Consider the following 26,116-nt stretch of genomic DNA (forward strand, 5'->3'; position numbering starts at 1 on the left):
CAGCACCGCCCGTTCCGGAGCGCGGGGCCGCTCCGCGCCGCCCCGGGGCGGGACCGCGGACGGGCCGGGAGGAGCCGCACCTGCCCCGCCATGTCGGGCGAGTGGCTGCGGCGCTGGCGGCGGGGCGGCCCCGCGGAGCGGCCCGGCGGAGCCCCGGCACCGGGCCCGGGCCCGCCGCCCCCCGCCCTGCGCTACCGCCGGCCCAAGTTCGTGCCCGGCGGCGGCGAGGAGGCCCCGCGGGGCGGGCGGGCCGTGCGCGGAGCCGCGCCCGAGCGGCCGCTGCCCTGGGGCGCGGGATACGCCGAGTGAGTGCAGCCGGCAGCTCCGGGAGGGCTCCGGGCGGGCGGGGGGCGCTGCCGGGGCCGGTACCGGGGAATAGGGCAGGTTTAGAGGGGTGGAAGGGGCGCGGGAGGCTTCGGGGGCTCCTGGAGGGGTGCCCGGGGCGGTCGCTCCCCACCTGCCCTGGCTGCGCCCCCCGGCTGCAGCCGCCCCGGGCCGGAGGGGCCGCCCGCAGGCACAGCTCGCCCTCCTGCAGCATCTGCGGGCCAGCAGAGAGCGGCTTTGTGCCCCAGAGCAGGCTTGGCGAGGCGGTGAATCGTCCGGCCCCTCTCCGTCCTGCCGGGGCCGGCGGGGACAGCCCTGGCCAGCCCCTGCCAGCCCAGTGCCGGCTCCAGCGCTGGGACAGTGGCCGGGACAGCCCGAGAGCGGCACCGCTCCTGGCACAGTAGCTTTAAAGCGAAGGAAGGGGATGGCCACGATTTTAGAAACCTCTTGGTTTGCTGTTTTAAATGGCAGAGGGATGGATCAGGCAGGAGCTGTTCCCACGGACCCCGCGGTGCTGGGATGGCACAGCGTGAAATGCAAGGAGAGCCCGCTCCCACCCAGGGACAAACATCACCGAGGCTGGAAGGAAAAGCAAGGGTGGTGGTTCTGCAATGCACTGTGTCAACAAGGAAATGGCACGGTGTGGGCTGCTGACAGGGCTGCCTGAGGCCAGGGTGCAGGTCTCTGTGTCCCCAGCTGGGCTTTCCCCTGCTGCACATAAATGACTTACTGTTTCAGTCATCAGCAGAGAGATCCTTGAGTTTGATCCTTGAGCAGGGAGCGTGGGGCTGGAAAGGAGGGGCAAGGTGCAGCTGTTTGCAGAGGCTGCAGAGCAGCCAGCACAGCTGGCTGGGAGCAGCAGAGGTGCAGTGTGTCCCCACACCTTACCTGAGTGTTTGCAGGGTTATCAATGCCGAGAAGTCAGAGTTCAATGAGGACCAGGCAGCCTGCTGTCAGATCTCTGTCCGGAGGAGAGAGCCAGGCCTGGAGGAGGATGAGGAATGGCTGATCCTGTGCTCCACACAGGTATTGCCCCAGGCAGGCTCTGGTGCTCACCCTGCTGCCATCCTCTTGCTGCCACCCAAGGGTGCAGGTTCAGGAAACACGGATTGCTCCATCAGTCCTACATGCCCACATGGCTGAAACCCTTCCTTGGATGTATTTAGGGGACCTGTGTACCCTATGGCCAGCAAATACATAGCTCTGTAAATACCATTTCTACTTCTGTGGCCCATGACTTGCAGCATTTGAGGTCATCCAAGCCCTTGGTGCCCTCACCTTTCCTGTCCTCCCTGTGCTTTCAAGGGCCAGTGTGTGTTGCCCAGCATCACGAGCTGGGCACACGGGATGCTCTCACCAGGCTGTGCTGCACTTCTGGTGAAATGGCCCCATCTCCCCTAATACAGCCCATGAGGGGGGTGGTGCAAATCCAGATGCTCAAATGATGGGTCAGGCAGAGCAGCACATGGGCATCACTTGAGTTTGAGGAGATTCACCAGTGGCAGGGAAGGGAAGCTGGGGTGGAAAAGTCAGGCAAAATACATGCAGTGGCATGCTGGCTCTGAGCCTGCCCTCTGTACAAGCCCTTCAGCCCCTGTCTTGTCCCTGTTCCTCAGTTCCTGACTGGTCACTACTGGGCACTGTTTGATGGCCATGGTGGCCCAGACGCTGCCATCATCGCCTCCAACTATCTGCACTACTGCATCAAGCAGAAGCTGGAGGAGGTTGTGGGAGGCATCACCGAGGCCCAGCCCCCCATGCACCTCAGCGGGCGCTGCGTTTGTGACAGTGACCCCCAGTTCGTGGAGGAGAAGCACATCCACGCAGCAGACCTGGTGGTGGGAGCCCTGGAGAATGCCTTCCAGGAATGTGTGAGTACCCATGCAGGGCACCACTCCTGCTGGCCACAGCCTGACCCTCCCTGAGCCCTGCAAGGGCAGGGTCTGCCGTTCTGCTCACTGAGTAGGCTGGAACATTGGGCCAAACCTTTCAATGTGCTGGGATCACGCTGGGTCAGAGCCCAGGGCCTGTGTCAGAGTTGTGTGTTGGCAGAGCTGACCCAGAGCAAAGCTGCAGTAGTTCTGAACAATTCTGTAGGGCAGGCAGGTGGCTGTTGTCACACTCATAGAGCATCTACAAGTCTGAGCTCTCCCCATCACGCTCCCAAAGCACCCATAGTGCAGGAGCAGCAGCTGTGTAGGCTGTACAGAAGCAGCATTGCCTGTTACTTTGCTGGCTTCCTGTGGCCCATCCACAGCCAGTTTTGGTTCTGGATTTCTGCTGGGAGGGATGAGACAGCGTGTAGAAAGCAGCAGCCCAGATCACACCAGTCTCCAAACTTGTTGAAACCAACAGGATGAAGTCATTGGCCAGGAGATGGATGCTACAAACCAGACAGGAGGTTGCACTGCTCTGGCTGCCCTTTATTTCCAGGGAAAGCTCTATGTGGCCAATGCTGGGGATAGCAGGTGAGTCATAATAAAGGGGGAAGTTGCTGGGGATGAGAGCTGGGAGTTAAGCAGGGTTTGCAGCATCTTTCTGTCCTGGTTTCAGCTGGGACAGAGTTCTAGAGAACACTGTTGAACACCCACTGATGTTTGAGTTGTGCAAGCACTGCTCAGCACCTGCTCACAGTCAGGGACTTTTCAGCTTCTCACCCCACCAGCAAGGAGGTTTGGGGGCACAAGAAGCTGGGAGGGGACACAGCTAGGACAGCTGACCCCAAGGGATGTTCCAGACCACATGGCACCATGTGAACTGAGGGGAAAGGTGGCCTTGGGCCACTGCTGGGGAAGTGGCTGGGCATCAGTCAGAAGGTGGTGAGCAAGTGCACTGTGTAACTGGTTTTTTCTATATTCTAATCCTTTTCTCGTTATGATTTTCTCTCCATTCCTGTCCTAATAAACTTTTCTTCTCTCAACTGACAGATTTTACTTTCCTTTTTCCCAGTTACCTGCCCCATCCCACTGGGTGTGGGGGAGTGAGTGAGTGGCTGTGTGGTGTTTAGCTGCCAGGTTAAAGCACAGCTCTGATTTAATCCTACAGACAGTAAATGTGCAGCCCAGCCATCCCCCTCCTGCCTGGCACGGGACCTGTTGGAAGAAAGGCTCTCATGCCTTCTGGAACAGTTTGGGCATTTCAAGGGACTAAAGCTGCCCAGACACAGCCTTGGGGTGGTAATGCAGCAGCCCACTCAGCCTGGCAGGTGTTTCAAAGTGAAGGATGATTTCCCTCACTTGGCTGTGGTCCCCATTCCTCTAACAGTGAGCTCGACCACTGTAAAACCAGGCAAGCACAGTTCTCTGCTTCAACAGTGCAATTGCAATGGAGTTATTTGAAATACAGTGGCATTTTTTAACAGTTTGAGTGCACAGCTATTCTCTGGCACAGCTGAGCTTTGCCTCTTCCCCCTTGTAGGGCAATTCTTGTCCTGAAGGACAGCATTGTGCCCATGAGCAGTGAGTTCACCCCCGAGTCAGAGAGGCAGCGAATCCAGCACTTGGTGAGTGACTCCTTCCACACAATCCAGCTGAAGCATCCCACTGGGCCAGACAGGGCATGTGGCAAGAGGACCTCCAGCATTCCTTGAAGGCCACTGTGTGGCCATATTGTCAGCTGGAACCAGCCAGGGAGGGCTGGGGTAGAAATTCAGCCAACAGTCTTTAGTATGGGAGATGTTCATGTCCTCACTGGAATGTGCTTTCCCAAATCTGGTCCCCATTCTGCTCCTGGGAGTGCCAGTCCTGAGGCAGAAGCAGCTCTGATGCCCTACTCCATTGAAGCAGAACAGGTCCATGCTCAGCCCTCCATTCCCTCCTCCAGGCTTTCCTTTTCCCCAAGCTCCTGGATGGTGAATTCACCCGCTTTGAGTTTCCTCGGAGGCTGAAGGGAGATGATGTGGGCCACAAAGTGCTGTACCGGGATTACTTCATGGAGGGCTGGTGAGTCCCTTCTGCCCTGCAGGGCTGCAGCCAGGGCAGCCTTACCTGCTCACACCCATGGGGAGGTGAGGGGACAAGGGGCACATCCTGCCAGTGAGAGCAGCAGCACGATGGTAGGGAAGCTGTGAGCAGCTCCCTCCAAAGGACCATGGCCCTGGCAGGGCGGTTAGAAAACAGTCAGGATGGTCCTTCTGGCATCCATGGGCACGGGGCTGCTGCAGGCAGTCCCAAGCTGATGCAGGTAGAAGCTGGGGAGGGAGAGTGAGGATCACCTTGCCCCCATCCTCAGTGAGCTGCCTGTGCATGGAGACACCACAAGAGTCAATCAGAGTCAAAATGCTCTGGCTGGGTTGTACTATCAAGTCAGACAAATCCCAAATCAACAGTGAATTCTCTGTTCCAGGGGGTACAAGACGGTGGAGAAGGCTGACCTCAAGTATCCTCTGGTCCATGGTCATGGGAAGCAGGTAGCTTAATGCTTTACACCTTGGGAAGGCACAGGCAAGTCTTCTGGGGGTCCTCAGTGTCACTCATGTCACACTCTGGGGCACTAGAGCAGACCTGGAGCTCTGTTCTCCAGCACAGCACAGTCCCGCAGCCCTTTGCTGCCTGGCTGGTGTAACCCAGAGCCCTCTGGAGCTCCCTCCTCCAGAGTACAGCAGAGCAGAGGGCAGCCCTGAGGGCTTGCACTCACAACTCGATTCAGATGAGAACTTCATCAGCTCCCACTTGGGACTCTCTCCTTTAGCTCTAGTGCCTTTCCCACAAACTGTCCTCCTCGAGCAGAGGCTGAGCAATGAGCCTGGAGAGGGAAGGAGGAGGTAGGGAGAGGCAGTGACTGCACCCATCCAGCATCTGCCTGCAGGAAGTCCCAGCACTACAACCCATGTGCCACCACCTTTACTGAGTCAGTGCAGAACCCTCTTTGCCAGAACAAAGAGACACCCCAAACCAGCCCAGCTGTCTTTCCTGCCACCTCAAACCAAGAGCAGATGCCACCATGGGCCTCCTGAGGTCTGCAGCATTACCCAGAGCACATGTACTAACTCCAGAGCACACCGTGGGCCACATGGAGCCATTCACAGTCAGGCTGCTTCCACACTCCCATCAAGGCATTGCTTCTGATCATTCCTCCATCTCCAAAGCCTCCAGACGCTGTTCTGGGTGATGCTTGGAGGAAGGTCCTAAAGCAACACATAGATCAGTCAGGACAAGCCACACACCAGCCTTGAAAGGCCCCACACCCTGACGTTTCAATCCTGTTTTGCTCTGTTTGGGGCCAGGCTCGCCTGCTGGGCACTCTGGCTGTCTCTCGAGGCCTGGGGGATCATCAGCTCAAGGTCATTGACACCAACATTGAAGTCAAACCCTTCCTCTCCTGCATTCCTAAGGTCAGTCGCAGCACATGGGAATTAGAGGGTGGAATTAAACAAGCTGCTGCCCTGAAGGATGCACCTTTTAAAGACCTGGCAGGTCTTAGCATTTCTCCAAGCACCCTGGTCCCAGTGTGTCATCTCTCAGGGGCAGTCCCATCTCCCTGACCCCTGTTACATTGCAGGAATTGTCACAGATTTACTGCTCTGCTTTCCAGGTCAATGTATTTGACTTTGCTCTGCATGACATTAAGGAAGATGATGTCCTCATCATGGCAACTGATGGCCTTTGGGATGTTCTGTGCAACGATGAGGTGGCCCATGTGGTCAGGAGCTTTCTTGCAGAAAACAGGACAGATCCTCAAAGGTAATACCAGCTTTGCCTTTGTTTTTCCTTCCAAAGAACCTGGTCAGACCTAAAGCAGGCTGAGACCCCACTGCTTCCAGGTCAGTTCTGGCATGACCACTCTTTTCTGTGACTGCAAACTGCCTACTAATCTGTTCCCATCCTAAAGTAACAATTACAAAGCTGATATCTTAAAAAACCTTGTTATTTTGACAACATAAAGCCACATCTCAACGTTGTACTTAAGGGGAACAGTTGCTATATTAGCCCTTGCATTTTTCTACCCCCAGGTTTTCAGAACTGGCCAAGTGCTTGGTCTGCAGGGCAAGGGGAAAGAAGAGAGGCCACCAGTGGATGCTGGATGACAGCCACGAGGCATCCTACGATGACATCTCTGTATTTGTCATCCCACTACACAACAGGGAAGAGGACTGACTCTCAGGATGACACAGCATCTCTGTGTTCCCTTACTCTGGTGCCATTCTGCATCAGCCTGAGACTGAGGAACTTCTGCTGCTCTTCCAGCAAAACCATTTGCAGTGGAACCTGAAATGCACAGCCAGCACTTGGCACAGGATGAACAAGATTATCTCCTTAACAACATGCAAGAGAAGCCCAGTGGGCAACAAATGACTCCCCTTTCTCATTGCTGGACCAAGGAGAACCTGCAAAGGGGGCCATGCACACCAAGGGGCACTTTTCCTAAGATCTTTGCGGTACAGTGACACTCAGATCCATATTTCTACTGATCCCTCTCCCTTTTTAATACTGAACAATAAGGATCAATTGAGATCCAGCCAGTCTGAAGAGCTGGCTTTTAATCAGACTTGAACTAAGCTGAACTGGATGCATAAGCTAAAGCATCTCTCGTATCCATTTGCTGTAATGTGAGATGTGCTGAAAACCTGGGAGCTGCTGCCAAGACAGCACTGGGCACAGCCCTGCCTGTGGCATGGGAATGCTGGAGCAGTAGCCCAGAGCCCTTGAGACAGCTGCCATTTGGAGGCAGCACCTCAAACCCAGAGGATGTAGCCAGGTGAGGCTTCACCCTGGTGTACAGAAGCCTCCTGTGCAAAGATGCGTGCCTTACTCTTATTTAAGAACACTGAAGTGTGTTAGTAACACAGTGTACAGATTTCCAACAAACCTTAATCCACACTTGCTGACACTTTCTCTAATCAGGTAATTTCTGATAGCAAAGCAGGTTTAGTAGCAGCAGCACTGATGAGAACCAAGGTGTTCAGTACATCAGCTGATTCAGTAGAAGAGCTCCAAGTAAAATAAAACCGGTTTGTTGCAATTTGTCTGCAGTACTGAATTTCAAGCACTTACTCCACAGTGCAGCAGACATGCCAGAGTTGTCTTAAACTCTGAGGATCTGCTTCCCTACCTGCTTATTAGCCAGGCAAATTCAGGTCTGGACAAGCTTCCCCTCTCCCCAAGTCCCCACTTTGGTTTTCATTATTCATTACACAGGTTCCAGGATTCCCTAGAGAAGCAGCCAAACCCCAGTGTGTAAGTTCTGCAAGGATGAAAGTCCAAATAAAAGTACTTTGTTTTTTTCCCATGCATCTTACTGTGGTGTTATTCCTGCTGGGGGTTTTACGTAGATCTGGGCTGGAGGAAAACAGCCTCAGAAAATCACTGGGGAATTTGTGCTTTTAATTTGTCTTTGCTTGTCACCAGAAGCATCCCCTTACTAGAACTGCTGCCAGGGCTTGGTGTTGAAAGATTATTTCCAGCAATGGGAGAAAATTCCCCCCAGGAATGGGGCAGCATTCTGAGTTATCTGCTCATGGTTTAGGCAAGGAGTAGAATATAAAACATTTTTCTCCTTCCCTCCTCGTAACTGACCTGAAAACAATGCACATGAGGATTCACCCATGGTAATGATACTGGCTGCTGTTCTCCCTCCAGTAGCTGTAACACATTTATATGCATTAACTGTAATTACCCAAGATTCCTGTCACTCAAATTCAGGAAGTTATTTTCTCACCTTGCTGAGAAAGGGCTCAGACCACAGGCTGCTGTGAACACCTCTCTACCTAGGGCACCACAGCTCCATAGGTACCTGTCACAAGGCTTCCCTATCCTGATACATTCAAACGCAAAAAAACCCTCTTAAAATGGGCAATTTATGGAGGGGTAACTTCAGAGAACCACAATTTCCACTAAAGAATTTCTGACTCTGCAAAACAAAGGGAGATTTTAAAAAATGCATGAGTTTAACATTCCCCCTCTAAGAAACCAGCAAGTTGTATCAGACTGGACAAACGCAGAATTTACAGCACTCAAGTGGTCTCTCTACAAAATATTTATTGGTCACAGCCACAACATTGAATTCTCCACATAGGTAGTATTTTGTGACAAAGCATAATTTGACTTTATGTATTTACATTCACTGGCAGATACCACCAAGGAGTCCAACTCCCTAGAGCAGCTCACGACCACAGAGACCAGTTTGTGAAAGGCTCACCAGGTTCATGCCCCTGACCCAAAACCAAGGTGAAGTCTCTTAAAGTGCTAAAATAGCCAAGAGGCATTGGAAAAAAATACCCTGCTGCTTCCAAATGTGTCACTGAATTGCTCCTGCACCCTCCAAAGCACAAAGGGACTGGGGCACAAATCCAGGACCTGAGAGCTTCAATAAAGGAATAAAAAAATCTTTCAAGACTGACTTGGAGAATTACACCTGAAATCTCCCCCAGCCCAGGCAGATGTGCTCAGCCACCACACTGCTCACTTAGAGGTGGGCTCTTGAGTCTCATTTCCCCCTTGTTCTGAAGAAAGCTCCTTAATTCATCCCAAAGAACATGGGGAGGATTTACATGTCAGATTTGGAGGGGAAATGCTGTTTGCTGCTTGGCCACTCTGTCAGACCTGGGAAGGCTGTTTTTCATCAGATATGTTTCTCATTAGCTAGCAGCCCTAAAGAACACAGGAATTGCAGCCCTGGGACTCCTAGAGAAGCATGTAGAAGCTGAAAGCTAAAAGCTTATTCACCTTTCCTGACCAACTGTCTGAAACACACAATCCTCATGTTCCCTGACAACAGTTGGCACATTACCCTCTTTTAAAGCCAGATGGAAAGCACTCCATGCTACATCAACAGAGATGTCTCTGCCTCCGTGGGTGGCAATGGGCCCTGGGAAGGTGCTCAGCTGCCACCCTGAATGGAGAACTACTGCATGAGCCTGAACATCCCTCTTCACTCCAGAAAGCCACTGATGTGCTTGTGTGTGCATCCTCCTAAACCACTCCTCTGGTTCCCTTTTCCTTCAACATTCCATGCCACAACACACCATGTTTTACAACACTGCAAGCAGAAGAGAGCTGAACAACAACCTCTAGACAAGCGCTCAAAACCACATTAACAGAGAGCTTCTATAGAATAAAAGACTTGCAAATGCTTCCCTGTCAAAAGTAACAAGGAATATGGACAGAGGCTATCTGTTCACTTCCTCAGGCAAAAGACTTGAAAAACCTCAAAGATAATTTACTACTGGACGCTGAAGTTTGACGGTTAAAACACACTACAAACCCCAAATTTGTATTTTACAAAGCACTGCAAATACCAACGAAGGTAAAATAGCACCAAACAGCCTGAAATGCAACACTGCTGAGTTAAAGTGACTGAGGCCCGAGAAAACCACCTCCCTTTGCACAGGCCAGTTTTATTTATAGGCAACGGTGGGACAGCACAGGAGAGGGGTGGCATGAACCTCTCATCTCCATCTCCAGCAGCAGGCCTGTGTGGCAGAGGGAAAGCATCCATCACCCTGCTGGAGGATGGCCAACTCACACGGCAGAGCTGTGGTTAGAAATGCCCCGTGTGGCGGCAGCAGCAGCAGAGCCACAACCACAGCACAGACAGTGTGACAGTGTGAGCCTGCCCCGAGTGGGCAGAGCTCCTGCACTGCCACAGCCAAGTGCTGCAACCTGAACCCACCCAGAAGCACGGAAATGCTCAGTGCCTGTCCCCAGCTCTTAGCACAGCACCCTTCCCTGGGCAAGGGCTGGGAGGGGACAAAAAGGCAAGAAACAGCAAAACAGAAGCAGCTGTTCTACAAGGCATTTACTTTTCCAGGGAGTCACAATGTGAATTGTATACAGCTGAGATGACTTTGCTGTAACAGGGGAACATCAGGAAACTGACCTAAAGAAAACACTCCAGCATGGTTTGCCAGTATGGAGTGGCCCTGGAGAGCAGAGAGAACACGCCTGTTACTGCCTTGTCACCTTGCCAGCTTTTCATATTTATGAGCAGGGAAGCACATGTGGCTGGGCAAGGGAAAGAACAGACTTCCCAAGCGTGTTTGGAAAGGCAAGAATACAGTCAACACTATATTTTTGCCAAGCCTGTCCCAGCTTGCTGGTGAATGCATTCCATTGAAGCAGCATTTCAGGAAAAAAAACCTGGAACTGGGCTTGAAGACCAGCCAGCTTTTCAGTGCTACAAGCCCCTGAGGCAGGAGAGCATGTCCCTCCCCATCACTTTGCAGGGGCATTCCTTGGAGCAGGGCCACAGCAAAGCAGAGTCAGCACAGTCATGCCTAAGATTTTTAAAATTCATTTCTGAAGACACCATCTGACAAAGGATGCATGGCTCTTTTGCAGCTATCACCAAAAACCTGCAGACCAGTGCCAAACTGTGTGATGGACTACCTACATCAGTTTTACCAACAAAGGGATACCAGTCTAAGCCTGCTGTGGGATGAATTTCATGGAGCTTATTTACAAACCAGGGGTGGTAAACTGCATCGGTGAAAGTAAACAGCCTAGACACCTCACATTACTGGCCCACATCATATTCTTTTATATCTAAAAGTAAAAAAATATGGCCCATTCCCACTGCCCACCCACCCCGTGATATTTACAAGTAGGATCAGCCAAGATGGTACATAAGGAAGATACACAGGCAGACTGTGCTTTCAGTCTCAGTGTGGTTTCTCCATCTTCTGCTGACAGACTCCTTTATTGCTCGGGACATTGGCTGGACCTCAGCAGTGCTGTCTGCACCTCCAGGATGTTGACACAGCAAACAGCAGTGAGGCTTTGGCAATCTCTGACAGTGGATGAAACCTGTGCAGTTGCACACTAAATTGCCAAAAAAAAGGATGAGAAGATGTATGAGGTACGTTCACAGCTACCCACACTTCTGGTGCATGTTCCACTGCAAGAGAATCCAGCAACTGCCGTTGAAAACTGTCAGTGTTCACATTTGGCACAGAAGCATTTGCATCTGTGGACTGCAGTGAAACCAGAGATCCCAGACGTTAAAAACATGCACTTATGGAAAGGAACTGCACGCTCCACATTGGAACATCAATAGCCTTGTGCATTTACAGCAGGAAAACACATAATTACAGCTTTAAAAAATGCCACAAACATTTTGTAGATAAAACAGACTTCAGGGCTCTAAGAAATGACACTGTGTCAGTTCCATCTTAGGCTAAAGCCTGCTGGGCCTGGAAGGTAAGAACTTGTAGCACACTGCATCTGGAGCGTGCCAGGAGGCCAAGAGGAGCAGTCCTCCCAACGGAATGCTGTAGATAAAGGTAAGACATGGAAAATACTCAGGAACAGGAACACAGTCTAGGAGATGGAGGCAATTCCAGAACTATGCTTGCAGCGACGTGCTGCTGTTAGCAGTATGGAGCCATCCACAGCGGCTGCAGCGCACAAATTAATCGTCGATAGTTGGCAACCAGAAGGCCTAGAGAGGAGGAAAGAAAACATCTTTTGACAGCAGAACACAAATCTCTCCTACAGCATCCTGTAGGAGCTGCTACCTTCTGCAAGCACACATGAGAGGCACTGAGCCTTCTCAGATTCATCTCTGAAAGGGTCAGCACCTCATGGAGCTCACAGGAACTTAAAGCCCATTTCCTTACCATATTGGAACATGCACTAGCGAAAGTCATGAATTTTGGATTGAACTGCAGACAGGTTATAGGACCTGTGTGTTTTCCATCTAGGACAGCCACCTTCATCCCACTTTCTCCATTCCAAACATGGATCTTCCCATCCTCTGAACCTGAAGGTAGGAATGGAAAACAAGATATGCAAGATGCACTGGAGATGTCAGCAGAGGAAAGAAAGAACTTTTTTTTTTTTTCTGTCAGAACTTTAGGAACAGGCAGGTCTCAACTTCATAATACAACCTTTAGAGTTCTCCAAGTGCCACAAGGGCAGGTACAAAACATCAGAGTGTTGGAACACTCTTCAGGCAAAGATGTTAACTATTGTCACCCAGTAGTAAAGGAGACCTGACACCTCCAGCTGTAGAGAGACCCTGGCCAACCTGCACCAATGTGCAGAGGCCAAGTGCTGGGGAAAGAGTCATTGTTCACACAAGTTCTCAGTTCAGACACAGGTAAATGTCTCACTCAGTGGGCACAGAATCAAGCCTAAGCTTTCACCATGGAAGGGAACCAGATTTCAACGCACTAAGCCAAATATCAGAAGCTCCCATGGAGATATCGACTCTCCACATTACTATAATGGAACAAGTTTTTCACTTTAAAATTACATTTTTCAAACTCTGAGGCTGAGAACTTAGAAAATTTTAATTCAGTTCTGCTTTAGACTCATTTTAAATAGGATTCCTAATAAAAATGCAAAGCATTTTCTTCTCCTTCTGTATTTATGTCTGTAGCCTTTCAGGAGAAAATTAAGAAGCACAAGTTGCAACTTAACCATATGTAAAATCTGAACAGGAATAAGTGGTTTGGAACTTCTACTACTGCTTTAATTTGGAAGAGCACAACAGGAAGGTAAATATGTGCAATAAAGTGCTCTCCAGAGACAAACTAAACAAAAACCCCACCCGTCTTCTCCGCAATCAGGAAGTTCTCAGCCAGAACAAAAGAAAGGGAGTTTTGCCAAGACCATCACTCATACAGGAAAAATGAGGATCTGGATATCAAATTACCACTAGGTTAAACATATTTGATATATCAGCCACAGAAATAAGATAAAGTTCTAGGATGGGGCAGCACGATACAGACTCATCTGACTTGTGTCCAAAGGTCCTGCTGTGCAGCAGGTGACTGAAGTGCTCATTGTGGGGTGCCCAAGGTGCAGCACCAGCCTGTACAGGAGTTTCAGGCTGATTTTTGCCACCTGCTTCCCTCAGGAGTCCATCTTGCAGAGGGCCAGGGGAATCATACACTGGGAGCCACCAGACTGATGCCTACAGCTTCTATCAAGGGTTAAGAATTTGTTCCACAGACATGGGGGTTTACAAGAGCCACGTGAACAAACTGCAGCAGCCCCAGCATGTCACCAGTGAGAACAGCCCTGTACAAATGTACCAAGCTACAAGACCAGTCTCCCAAGCACAAATATGTGCTTTGGTCATCAGGGGATGGCCACAACACAGCCACAAAATGCTGTGAGGCAGCACATGAGGGCATCCTAGCCACAGGGAAAGGATCACTAACAAACTGTGTGACCAGTTTTCCCACACTACAACAGCTCCCTGGTTTCTTATCTATTTTGGAACAGTATTTATATATAGGAAAAGAAGAAAAGACTTCTTGCAGGCTTTTTTATATTCCAGTCTAGACAACACTGAGCAATCTAACAAAACAGAACACTGTCAGTGCAAAGAAAGCTTACAGCTGCATTGTATTATTTAAATACATTCTGTTTCCCAACAGACACAGCTTTAGCCCTACATAACACGGCTAATTTCAGAGCACTGAAATTCTTGCCAAGAATTATCTTACCTATCATGATGAACTGAGAGTCTGGTGTGAATGATGCCTCCAGCGTGACAGCCTTACTATTGTTATAACCCTATGGCACAAAACAGGAGAATATGTAGTAGAGAGTGTGTCCACAGCAATCTCACAACCCAAGGGCACCTGCTCCCCAAACTAACAGCAGGTTTTCCAGCAGGTACCAGAGGCAGCAGGCTCACCCCAAACGTGTGCAAGACAGCTCCTTTGAAGGCATCGATGAGCCGGATGAAGCCGCCGTTGGTGGAGATGAGGATGAGTTTGCCATCATTGCTGAACTTCAGGCCTGTCCACTCACACGTTCGGTCATACTGCATCTTAAACGTGGCAAATGGCCCCTGCAGACAGAAAATGGGAAACATGGAGGCTGTTTGTTCATATTGCTGTTAACAAGAATCTGCTTTTAACCTTAGCGCAGGGAAACAGCTCAGATTTTTTAAAAGAAAATCCTTAGCCCTAAGATACCAAAAGACAGTGTTAAGTCAAACGTGACTCTCCGTGTATAAGTTTCAATATATGAATCCAGTTTCCAAAACAAAAAATGAGAGCAATAGACTGTTTCAATCCAACAGTTTCATACTCTACCACAATCAACAGCACAAATTAAATTAAGGTAGGAACAGGTTTTTGAACAAGGCTGCTATTGAAGTTACAGAAAGAATTTGAGCCAGTGTAATCATCATCTGAGTTTTGAGAACCATGGACCTATGTTCAGTGTTTATTCAGTTCAGCTGACCACACCAGTACAGTCTCCTTTGAAATTTCCATCCTTTCTGACAGTCCTGGCTCAATCTTTGCCAGTGTTCTTCCAGAATAAGCAGCAAGGAAAGAAAGGCCAAAACCATACAACAAAGAGCATGAACTGCAGTTTGGAGCAGGTTCAAGAGCTAGCACTTGAACATGGGTTAAGTGTACCTCAGGATTTGTGTCTCTGTCCATTAAATGTGTGCATAATGAGAACTCTCTGGATGCCAAGGAGGCACCCAGACAGTAAACTCAGGTACCCAAATCCAGCTTCTGAGCACTGAGCTTAGATTACTTCTTGCAAGATCAAAGCTGTAAAAAGGGAAGTCAGGGTACCTCACCTTGTCAAAAGAACGGAGATCATAAAGCTTCACCATTTCAGAATTGACTCCAGCAGCAAAAATCAACCCTTCTGGGTCAAAAGAACACACAGGCTTCCCTTGGAGATGCATTAAACCCTAGAAATAGAAATAGCCAGAATTATTTTCCAAGACTGATGCTTATGTTTCTACCACCCCCCTTTGAGTCCACTGGGAGCAGGACAGCACACCAGGGGTGGAACAAATTAATTTCAATTGTAAATACTGAGGTTTTACAAGGGTTCAGAACTCAGCTTTCTCAACTTTAGGCCATCATATAGGGCTTCCAATTTGCTTCAGTGACAAAGTTTACACCAAAACAAATCAAAAACCCATTCAAGGTGTCAGGCACTCCAAAAGTCCCCAGAGAAGGGAGGCTCATATAGGTGTGTTAATAACCACACCAGGCAGCACCACAAAACACTGCTGCTGGGATCAACAGCAATGCTCCACCACTTATGGCTGCACAAGGGGGAAAAAAAGTATTTTGAAAGCAAGGGAATATCACTGCTGAGCTTTACATGCCTGTTTAATGAAACCTCATACCTGCTGAAAGCCAACAGACCTTACATATGTTACAGATACCTATTATAATATTGGCCCTTTGCAAATATTAAAATGAATACTCTATGTGTTATGTTGGACAGTTATGCTGTATTCATCTCTTTTAAGCAGTGTGGTAAACACACTTTTTAAGCTATAGCATAATATTAAAATAGAAACTATGTGATGTAAGATACTTTTTGTAACTAGCTCAAGGAATGGAAAAGATAATCAAGAAATTCTTCACATTGTCCTATCTGGATAGAGATAACAGCAACAGACACCAAGATTCCAAGAGAAGAATTATTGCTTCCTTATCAGGAAATCTCAGACTTCGAGGAACCAAGAAGATTGATTTACAATAAGGGGGAGGGAAGCCAAAATTAAGCAGAAACACCCTGGTTTGAAAGGAATGTTTGAATCATGTATGAGATATATGAATATGCAATAGGCTATTGCTTTTAAGGGGTAATCCTTTGTTAGCAAGGTGTGCTTTGTGGTAGAGTGCCAGGCACATGGACATCCATAATTCTTTGCTTTTTATCGTCTCTTATAGTCTTAATTTTTATTACTATTTTCATTACTATTAAACTTCTAAAATTTTAACGAAAGTGAATGGTGTTTTTCACACATATTAAAATTGATAGGTTACTACCAGTGCTTATTTTTAATGTTACCTTTTCCTTTAGTCACATCATAGAAAACACTTGAGGAAATTTGTTAAAAGCCAACAAAATATGTAATCTTCTGTATCCTGACTACCAGTCTGTGCATGTTAGTCAAACATTTTCATGAACTGCATGCACATAAACAAGAACCCATCTTTGATTAAATCCATAACACATTTAACAAGTTTCTGCATTTCTATTTCTTTCTGCATTCCTCTTTAGGTAAATCTGGAGATTTTACTGCTTCTCTTCTTTCCCTCACAGGTCAGTTTTCCCTGTGGTCTCTGAAGGTGAGGCAGAGAGCTCAGCCAGTGCTCAGGGCCCTGGTGAGTGGGCCAGCTCTGGTTTCCTAGGAATATTTCCAGGCAGTATGGCTGCCATCTCACGGACCAACTGAAAATTACAAGTAACACTTCCTCCACCCGTTTCACAAACTTGGCTGGACGCAGCTTCCAGTTATAAGTCCCAGTTTTACTGTTCTTACAAGTTCAAGCATTAGCATAAGTCACAGAATGGCTACTGCACTTACAACCCTGTCTCATGTGCAGCAACTTGGAGATGGAGACTCATCCCAAGGGAAACATACATGCTGGAGTTAAAGGCATACTCCCAAAAAAAAAGCAGAATTAAGAAAGAATTAAGAAAAGGCTTGGTTTGAACAATGACAAAATATTTGTTAAGAAATGTAACTTTTTTCTTTCTCTTTCATAACAGTTCCATCATCTGGAACAAGCAAGGAGCCCTCTCTCATAAGCAAAACAGTCCCAGAGAGATGGGGAAATATGAGAGCACAACACTGTGTACCCAGATACCAGGACAAAACAACTCAGCACCATTGAAGGTAGAGATTCTACTTCCAAACTTTCATTCCTGACACTGCTGCCAGTTCTTGTATTTTTCTCAGCTCTTACAAGCCTCCTTCCACTAAGAAGAGTAAAGCATTTCACAAAAATAAGTAAACAAAAACAGTTTTGCTATCTTGCTATCGAGTCAAACCTGCTCACAAACAGTTCTGATCAACAACAGAGGTGATGCAAGGAGGTGGCAGACCATATGGCTGCTGTGTTACTTTAGATCACCAGTTTCTTCATCAAATTTAATTGCATCAAGGCACCAATTTTAGACACACAAACAGTCAGATAAGATGAATTCTCAACACAGGAGGGATGCCAACCCTGAGAGAACACCCTCTGCATAAGGTAGCAGCCTGATGAACAAGCTGATGACACCCAGCCCTTCTCCTGTTTCATCAGCTGTGGGTGTTATTTCTTGCCCTCCCCAGTGCCTCTCCAGCAGAGACACAGGTGAGAGCAAGTGCTGTTACACAATGTGACACACACACACTCTGCAGAGATTCCTGACCCGGGCTCCTTCAGGAATGTGTCAACACTAAATCAGCAGCACACACTTCTGGCAGTATTTTTAGTTTGTTACAAACATACATCCCTTTTTTATTCTTTCAACTGAAAATTCAACACATTGTGCACATTAATTTTATAATCTACCTGGCAATTTGGAGAGCGGAGATCCCAGAGACGAATAGTTTTATCCAGAGATCCAGAAATAAAAGTATCATCCACTGGAGACATTGAAAGAGCAACCACCCTGCAATACAGAAACCCACATGCGTCAGAGACAAACCAAAGAAGTGAATGCAGCAACACCCACCCCAACAGTTGTGGAAAAACCCATAACTGAACTAAGCAAAAGCAGCATGAAGCAAGGGTAATGAACTCAAGCCCACCAGCACTCTCATTTCAGTTTCTCCTGGCCTGTCCCCAAGCCTCAGCTCACCTTTTTGTGTGCCCCGGGAAATAGCGAATGTATTTGTTGTCATGCAGGGAGAGGTATCGGATTGTGTCTGAAACATAAACAAACCATAAGCTTTATTATGTATACCACCAGCCCAAGGTTATCTGAAAGAGATCACATAGCAACTTGCTCCCAAGAGCAATAGTAATCTCACCACAGTGTATTTAATTTCAAGTCATTTAATTTCAAGTAAGACTTCGAAAGAGAATCAAGTTGAAACAGAAATAAACCAACTCAGTTCTTAAGCAGAACTGAAAATTAGGCAACAGGAAAAGATACTTCTCACAGTCTGAAGTCATGTTACATTTTAAAAATAACTGTCATGTGATTTATGCAAGGTAATTTCAAAGGTGCTAAAATTTAAGTAGCAGCAGGTTTTATTCCATTGCTCTCACGAAATGGAGAGTATCACATTTACAGAGTTGATACCACTTTGTATTGCTTTGCAGCATGAATATTGCTCTCTTTCCTACATTCACCTTCAGCAAACAAATTTCCAACTAAGCAGTACACACAGGAAATGTACAAATTCTGGCACTCAGCTAAAGATAAAACCGTAACTTTGAAGCCAGGGTAAGATCATTAAAAATTAGCAAATCCCTCTTGTGTTTAATCTGACAATCAACAACTTCACACTTTCTCTGCACTAAGAAGAGGACAGAGTAGTCTAAAGCTTAGTGCACTTCAAGCACCCTTAAACATAAATTGAATAGATGACAGCAGTAGCACAACATTTCTCAAGTGCCAATTTTATCCTGAGTATAGGTCAACATAGCAAGAGTAGCTCACAATTCTGGAACGTGCTGTTGAGACTTCCTCCCCAAAATTAAAAGAAATCCTTCTAAGAGGAAACAATTATTAAAAGACAGAAGCCACTTTTTCATCTTTATGTGCAGACTGTGTACTGCTGGAACAACCAGTCCTGCTGAGGGTCAAGGACATTTTACTTTTGACTCAGAAGAACATGTGCCAAGAGGATGCAACATGAACTGGGTGTTCAGACAGTCAGAGGGGCTACTGTGTTCAGAATGTTTTGAAAGGCTCATTCAGCAAAAGTTTCTGTCTGTGAAAAAACTTGTCAAGTTCTCATTGTTGCCTGAGGTTGCTCATCAAGCTGAGACCAGAGGTCTAAACCACCTTCCAGTATTTGAGAAGCAAACTGAAGCTGCCTGAAGGAGCTGGAAATGTGGTACTGGTGACAGTTCTGAAAAGCTCTAAGTGACCTGAGGTGATTATCCAAAACAGAAATCCTTAACACCAGTGTCACATCCCACACTGGATAGAACCAACATGCTCCATAGCTGCTATTAGGGCTCATCTCCAGTTTCTTGCAAGTGTCATTACCTGATCTGAAGAATCCATGCAGAATTCCATGCTCCTGTGCTAAAAGGAAGCAGAGGGCAGTTGTGCTCCCTGTGATGTCACTGCTGGCAGGGCGCTGTCCCAGGCAAGGCAGTGGCCTGTACAGTTATCTCCTGTACCGGGTGGTATCATAGACCCTCAAACTGTACAAACTACTACCTCAGCCTGGAATCAGGCAACACGAGTTAGGTCCAGAGGTCTTGAGGAAATCTTCACAAGTAGATTGGTAGCAACAAAACATTCAACAGAAAGGAGCTTGCAAGCAAGCACCAGCATTCCTATAGAATGTTCCTGAGGTAATTTTCCCTCCCAATACCTGCAAAACAGGTTAATACAATGCACCTTGCCCATGACCACATGCATTAGGGACTACAGAGTTCCTGGACTCCTACAGAACACACTGATGGTTTTATTAAGGTTACAATTTGTAACAGCAACAAACATTCTCACATTGTCTCTTTTTCTTTTCTTCTAATTAAGTGTTCACCATAATGCTACCCTGCAGCAGGAAGATTTGAGTCTTAAGGCTTACCATTGCTTAGAAACAAAAACTCAGTATTCAAAATGGTATTAAAATGCTTCATTAGATTGTTAATTACTACTTATTGTAAATTTAATAACAGCCAAATTAAAAACGTGACATATAGTAATAACATAATTAAAAAAATAAGTAGGTTCTGAAACAGACTAAAAAGGCATGTGCTTCCTGTGACACTTTTAAACCTTTTACACCATTAAATCCAATTCTGGTGGAGACTTCCTTGTTCCTCTAGTTTCAGGCCCAGCTTGCTCTAGTTTAACCCAACCTCCTAACTCTTAACTTCCACCTTCTCTAAATTCACAGCCTTTGCATTTCCTTTAGTAGCCCAGCACACATCACAAGGCACCAGCATATCTACTGTTAAGTTTCATCTGTGCAAAGGAAAAACCAAACCAAAACCTCTACTACAGAAATTATGAGTCTACAAGTAGAGTGTTAAAATCCATTTGTGAAGTGCTGTGCTAAGAGATGTGGTCACTGCAAAATTCTCAGACATTGACTGTGATGAACAAAAGCAGGACTGAGCTCTGTGAGCTCCTCCAGGCTGGGCTGTGATGTGCTGAGCTGCCTGAAGCTCTGCCCTCCTTCCTCTGCAGCTGAGCTGTGTGCACCAGGCAGAGCTGTGGCACTGGGCCCAGCTGCTGCTTCCACCTCACTCAGGTAGGAAATGAAGGGGCAGAGGCCGATGACAGCACTGACACCAACAGCAAGCGAAGAGCCCAATGAAGAACCTGAGTTTTATCTCCCTGACAATATTTAACCCCTCTGTTACTGCAGCAGTGAATGAACATGTAAGGAAGCTCAAGGGACTAGCCCCAAGCTGTGCATGAGTGTTGGACATTAACTCCCTCCTCTGCCAGAGTTCTTATCACTGAAGAGCTGTTATAACTTTTTCCCAAATCTTTAGCTCTAATTATCCAGACATGCAGTGTAAGGAGATCATTATGCTCCACTCCAGTGCATCACTTACCATCTATTTTGTTGGAGCTGTACACAACAGTGTTGGCAGCATGTGTGTATCTGATGAGGTCCACTCCATACTTCTTACTGTACAGGGTCCTCTTTGGTCTGTCAGGAGGAAGCAGAAATAATTGCACTCTCTGCAACAAAAATCTCAAAACAAAACTCTCATCAACAAGGCCTGTTCCCACTGAGGCATTACATGATTGTTTCAAGAAGTCAGATGTTTTTATATAAAGAAAGAAAAACTTTTGTATTTTATTTTCAAACAAGGATCTTGTTGTTTCTCCAAAACCATCCCTAGGCTTGAGGAGCTCTCTGTAACACCTGCTAAATGCATGAGTCTCCTCCAAAAGTCCTTTTCCTATGACGTCTACTGCCAAAGGAGAAGGAGGAGCGACCATAATGAGCACAGCAAGCAGCACTGCCTTACTGTGCCCTTGCCCATTCAAATCTCCCATTCATCTGCTGCTTATTTTAGCTGAGTATAATTTGTCTTTGTTCTCTGTTAGTTCAAACCCTAGAACAGGGTGTCTCGTTCATGGGGTACTAACCCCAACACATCTATGCATCAGTCATCTCTAACAGACAGAGTAACACAGGGACTTCTCCAAACCACTGCAGAATCATACTTGCACCCAATCTTAGGGAAAGAAATTTAACATTTTGCAACAGAATGAAAAATACTAGTGAGAGCAAACACAACCTACAGAACTGGGTTTCTGGGGGTCTGGTAAGCAGGTAAATTAGCACTAGAAATTCAAACTGCAGAGCAAGCTTGGAAGCAGCTGCCTCATAAGGCTATCTCAGAGCAGTGGTGCCTGCCTGAGCAGTGCAAGGTCTCCAGCAGCCTCCTTCCCCTTTCATCCCCAGCTGAGGGAGCACGAAGGTTTCAGAGCTGGGCAGTGGAGCAGTGAGGGCACTGATCAACACCAGAAATGCCATTCTTCTGGGAGCTATTTTTATTCCAGACTCATAACTCTGGTTATTACACAGGCCCACAAAATATTTTACCCACACAACCAAAGACAAACAGCATGGGAACAGAAACAAACAGCAGGAGCACTCAAAACTAAAACTGCTGCCAAGAGAAAAGTTTGTCAGACTACACCTCAGACAAGGTATTTATATTGCACTGGACTTTTTCCTTCTTCATAAGCCTCAACCTGACACACCCAAACAAGAGCACAAGTTGGAGACTTTTCATATCAAAACAAAAACAAGATATTCATTCTTGAATAGCAATTCTCAAACACCAGAAGCCAGAGGGCTCTGACTTCAAACAAACTTGCTGGGGACAAGTTCCTATGAAGGGAAAGCCAATCCAGCAAGGGCAGTGAAAAGCCACACACCACCTGTACCACAGAGCAAATCTCAACTGATTCTCCCCCAGTAACTCCAGCACTTTTTAAAATCGTTCTTCAGATCCAAACATGCCACACATTGAAAAAGAACACCTTATTTAAATTTTGACACACTATAACATTATGTGTGATATACTTCCCCACACTGACCAATCTGGTGGGAATAAAACCCAACAACAAACCAAGAAAAAATCCTAATCTCAAAATATATTACCTAGTTTGGCTTTTCCTTTACTATTACAAGTTTAAACGTCAGAAGATCTATTTAGAATGAATTATCATAGAGAGAGACAATAAAGATCAACAGACAGACAAAAGTACATTTACCAAAAAAAGGCAAAAGAGTTCTGTATTCTATGAAAGGTGAAGTTTTCCCTTAAACTGATACAAAGAGAAGTGTGCCACTGCACACAAGACCTGTTGCCAGTCAACTATTTTAAACACAAACAAGAAAACTAAGTACTTTTAAACAACAAATCACAATCACTAAAACAATTCCAAAGTCAAGGTCAATCTATGCAGCCCACCTACAAAAAAAGCAATGTTGATAAAGAAAAATACAAGATCTCGGGCAAATCTGCTACAAAGATGAAACAAAACGCAGGCAAGGACTGCAAAATCATTCATGCCTTGGTTTGAATCACTGCTGCTGTGGGTAAAACATCACCACAACCAGGAATGTGGGTGTGCCCAGCAAACACCAAAAGCAGGAGTCCCGATCTGCCACTTTATTTACTTCAATAACACACAATTGATAGACACCAAAACACAAGCTAAACCTTTCTGGAGCACCTTTCTATCACTGCAGGGTCACCAATGAGCAGCCAGGCTGGTCCCAGCCTCAGGGACTGCTGTACATCCAACACACAACAGCTCTCACAATCCTTCCTCAAGCCCAAACAGACTCCAGAGTCCAGCCTGCTGTGGAGGTGATGCAGGATGGGTTACAAATTTAGTGACAATTGAGTTGTTTGCACACTTTGAAATAGAAATGGAATCTCTATTCTATCTATCAAAGTCATTGGATGCTCCTGTCAGTTGCCTCAGCCCAGAGCAATACATGATAAGGAGATAATCTTGTCCTGTCAGCCCTTGGCTACACAGCACTGTCCCAACTGTCCTGACACTGTCACAAGTGAAGAATGTGCCCAACCCCACAAGATGGGGCTGGGCACATTCTCACAGAGCTGAACAACTCATTCTGGTGTGGCAAAACACAGCAAACCAGGTGAAGATATTCCTGAAGTACAAACAGCTGCATTTTAATTCTACCAGCAGAACTGCTCATTGACAGAGGACACACATCAGATTTTCCCACTTTTACACAGGGAAAGGCATTTATTTTCAGGCCATTTGATGAAGCAGGGTATCCTACACTGAACCCCAGCAAGTAGGACATTTCATTTCCTCCTGGCCATTATATCTAAGCAGGTGAGAGTTCCAGGCTCTTGAAATTATGATTTATAAGGAAAAACAAACAAACTATAAGCCTAAAACTGCCACAATAATGATCACTCAGAGACCTGAAATATCATCCTCACATGAATTTCAAGTGACAAAGTAATTCAAAGTAAAACCTTCCAGGTTAGAGAATAAATGTGCCCTGCATCCTTAGCCACCCCTAAAAATCACAGTTACACTTTTAAGCCAGCTGATAGTGCATGAGAAGCTTTCAAATAATTTTAAAATTTTATAACCACCAGAGAACTGCATCCTGACACAGAAGTTACCTTGAAACCACTCTCACTGCCATGCAGCACTGCAGTAGAAGACCACTGATCTACATTTAACTTAATTAAAGCAAAGCCTCTGACTATAAAGCACATCAGGATTAGATGGAAATAGGAATGAAAGGGCCAAATGGCTCCCAACCCATCACACCATTCTTTACATGTTTGAAAGGGGAAGAGCAATCAATACCATCTGCATTAACATCACTCAGCCCTGCTACTACTGTCTATAATTAAGATCTGGGATACAATCCATGGCACAATCCATATGTATAGAGTTACCTGTTCTTACAGAAATCAAAATTAAATATTTTTATGTCAGAGCTCATTCTAGCAGATGGGGAACACCAACAATTTTACTGAGTAAAGCAATCAAACTACAGAGAAGTCTAAAATAATATATAATAGGTGTGCCACCAAATAAAGAGAATATGTAGGAGGAAATCTTTCCTCCCTGCAAGTATGATGTCTTGGCCTGCTTGGAAAAGCAGGAGGGTTGAGAATACCTAGTTTACTAGAAAATATATATATTTTATGTATATATATACACAACAGAAACATACAACACTGACATATCTCTCTCTTGACACCCCCAAGCCATTTCTTTTTCATTCCTGCACTACCCTGACCTTTCTATTCCCTGCCCTATAACACACACACTTCTCCTTTCACGTTCTGTGTGGATGTGATGCTTCCCAGCCCTGACTTAACAAAAAAACCAAGAACAACCAACAACCTCAGAACTACATCTCTACACCAATAAGCACATGTAAAACTTAAAACCTGTAGGAATTTAAAGCAGACAAATGCACATTTGTACAGAGTGTGAGAAAGAGAAAGTACAGAGAAAGATTTTAATGGCATAATGACACCGTTTGGCTCAAATTGTTCCAACTCTCACAGACTACAAACACCCTTCCTTGGTGTAGGTTTCCATCTGCTGAACAGGAGCACCAGATCTCAAGTGCTCTGCAGATTTCTGAGGGTTTATCCCAAAATCAAGATGAGCAGCATGTGATCAATGGTAAAAGAAAGATAAACCCGGGCAGTTAAATGAGAAACAGAAACACACCCTCAACTCATTGCCCTTAGGTAACAGAAATCAATCAACACCCTGATCGATTACACCCAAACAATGTTCAAAGACACAGGCAATTCACACGGTGCTTTACAGATAAGGACACAACTAGAGAAAATGATTCAAAGCACAGAGGACCACGTTTGCCTGCAGCGATCCAAGACACCACTTAGGAACTGGGTTTTACGGAAAACACCACCAGGTTTTCCTTGTTTTAGTTTAGTCACATTATCTGCACCTTTTGGTTTTTAAAGCATTTAGCAAAGAAGTTACACTCAAACGAGGCATTAAAAGGGCACATCTGCACATTGCTCATAACAACCACTGCTCCACTAATTAGCGAGACGTGAGCCCAGAGAAGCCCGAGAAGTCAGTTCTATACCTGCAGCAACCCTGCAAATGTGACCAGACTGAACCCTTTAGGCTTGGGAACTGTTTAGCTCTCACAGAAGTGAACTTTCGCTTACACTGAGGAAAATATCACCACTGTCTCCAGCCTAAGGATAACAAGTACACGCGTAGAGCAGCTGCCCACGCTGCTGCCATCCCTGCCGCTGGGACTCTACTCAGAAGGCTACGCTAAAAAACAATTAGAGAGAAGCTCAAGCTGACGCTCACGGGCCAGATGTGCGGGGGCACAGCTTGTCCCCAGAGGCCACCGTGGGCAGTCGCCAGGGGCCCTCACACCCCGTGCCCCAGACGCTGCCCCAGCCCCCGAAGGCCGCGGCCGCAGCCCCACCACTCACTTGCCCTCCTGGCAGTCATAGAGAACGATGGAGTCATCGTCGCTGCTGGAAATGACGGTCTCGCCGTTGGGGCTGAAGTCGAAGCAGTTGATCTTGTCCGAGTTCTCGCGGAAGACCTTGGCCACGCGGAAGCTCCGCAGCACGTTGTCCGTCAGCTTCATCCCGCCCGCCGGGCCGCACCGAGCGAGGGCGGCGGCGCTAAGGGCAGCCGGGCGGGGCTGCGGGCGGCGGCGGGAACGGCCGGGCCGGGCGGGGCGGGGCGCTCAGGGGCGGTGAGGGGCGGTGAGGGGCGCTCAGGGGCCGCGGGGCCGGCGGGCTCGGCGCGGTCAGGCCGTGGAGAGGCGGCTCCCCCTCATTGTGTCCGCCATCTTGCGGCTCCGGCGGGGCCGCGCGGGACACGCTGGGAACGGGAGGTGCTGAGGGGGCGGGCGCGGGGGCTGCTGGGACGGGGGAGGGCGGGGTGGCCGGCGGCCATATTGA

At 47.2% G+C, this 26,116-nt stretch overlaps 2 protein-coding genes across 2 annotated transcripts; one reads left to right on the forward strand and one right to left on the reverse strand.

The window, feature by feature from the left end:
• Positions 1-90: 90 nt before the first annotated feature.
• Positions 91-7,526, forward strand: PPM1M (protein phosphatase, Mg2+/Mn2+ dependent 1M). Its single transcript, XM_058812971.1, has 10 exons — positions 91-305; positions 1,227-1,350; positions 1,941-2,195; positions 2,680-2,792; positions 3,742-3,826; positions 4,147-4,265; positions 4,669-4,732; positions 5,549-5,656; positions 5,857-6,005; positions 6,275-7,526. Exons 1-10 carry the CDS (start codon positions 91-93, stop codon positions 6,417-6,419), a joined length of 1,377 nt encoding a protein of 458 aa, XP_058668954.1. The 3' UTR covers positions 6,420-7,526.
• Positions 7,527-8,301: 775 nt separating this feature from the next.
• WDR82 (WD repeat domain 82) lies at positions 8,302-25,900 on the reverse strand. The gene is made up of 9 exons (XM_058812808.1): positions 25,637-25,900; positions 20,729-20,826; positions 17,838-17,904; positions 17,549-17,648; positions 14,815-14,931; positions 13,912-14,067; positions 13,718-13,787; positions 11,879-12,021; positions 8,302-11,700 (listed from the first exon to the last, which is right to left on the reverse strand). Exons 1-9 carry the CDS (start codon positions 25,795-25,797, stop codon positions 11,671-11,673), a joined length of 942 nt encoding a protein of 313 aa, XP_058668791.1. The 5' UTR covers positions 25,798-25,900; the 3' UTR covers positions 8,302-11,670.
• Between the last annotated feature and the right edge of the window lie 216 nt (positions 25,901-26,116).

The sequence above is a fragment of the Ammospiza caudacuta genome, chromosome 12 (genome assembly GCF_027887145.1).
Source record: "Ammospiza caudacuta isolate bAmmCau1 chromosome 12, bAmmCau1.pri, whole genome shotgun sequence".
Lineage (NCBI taxonomy): Eukaryota > Metazoa > Chordata > Aves > Passeriformes > Passerellidae > Ammospiza > Ammospiza caudacuta.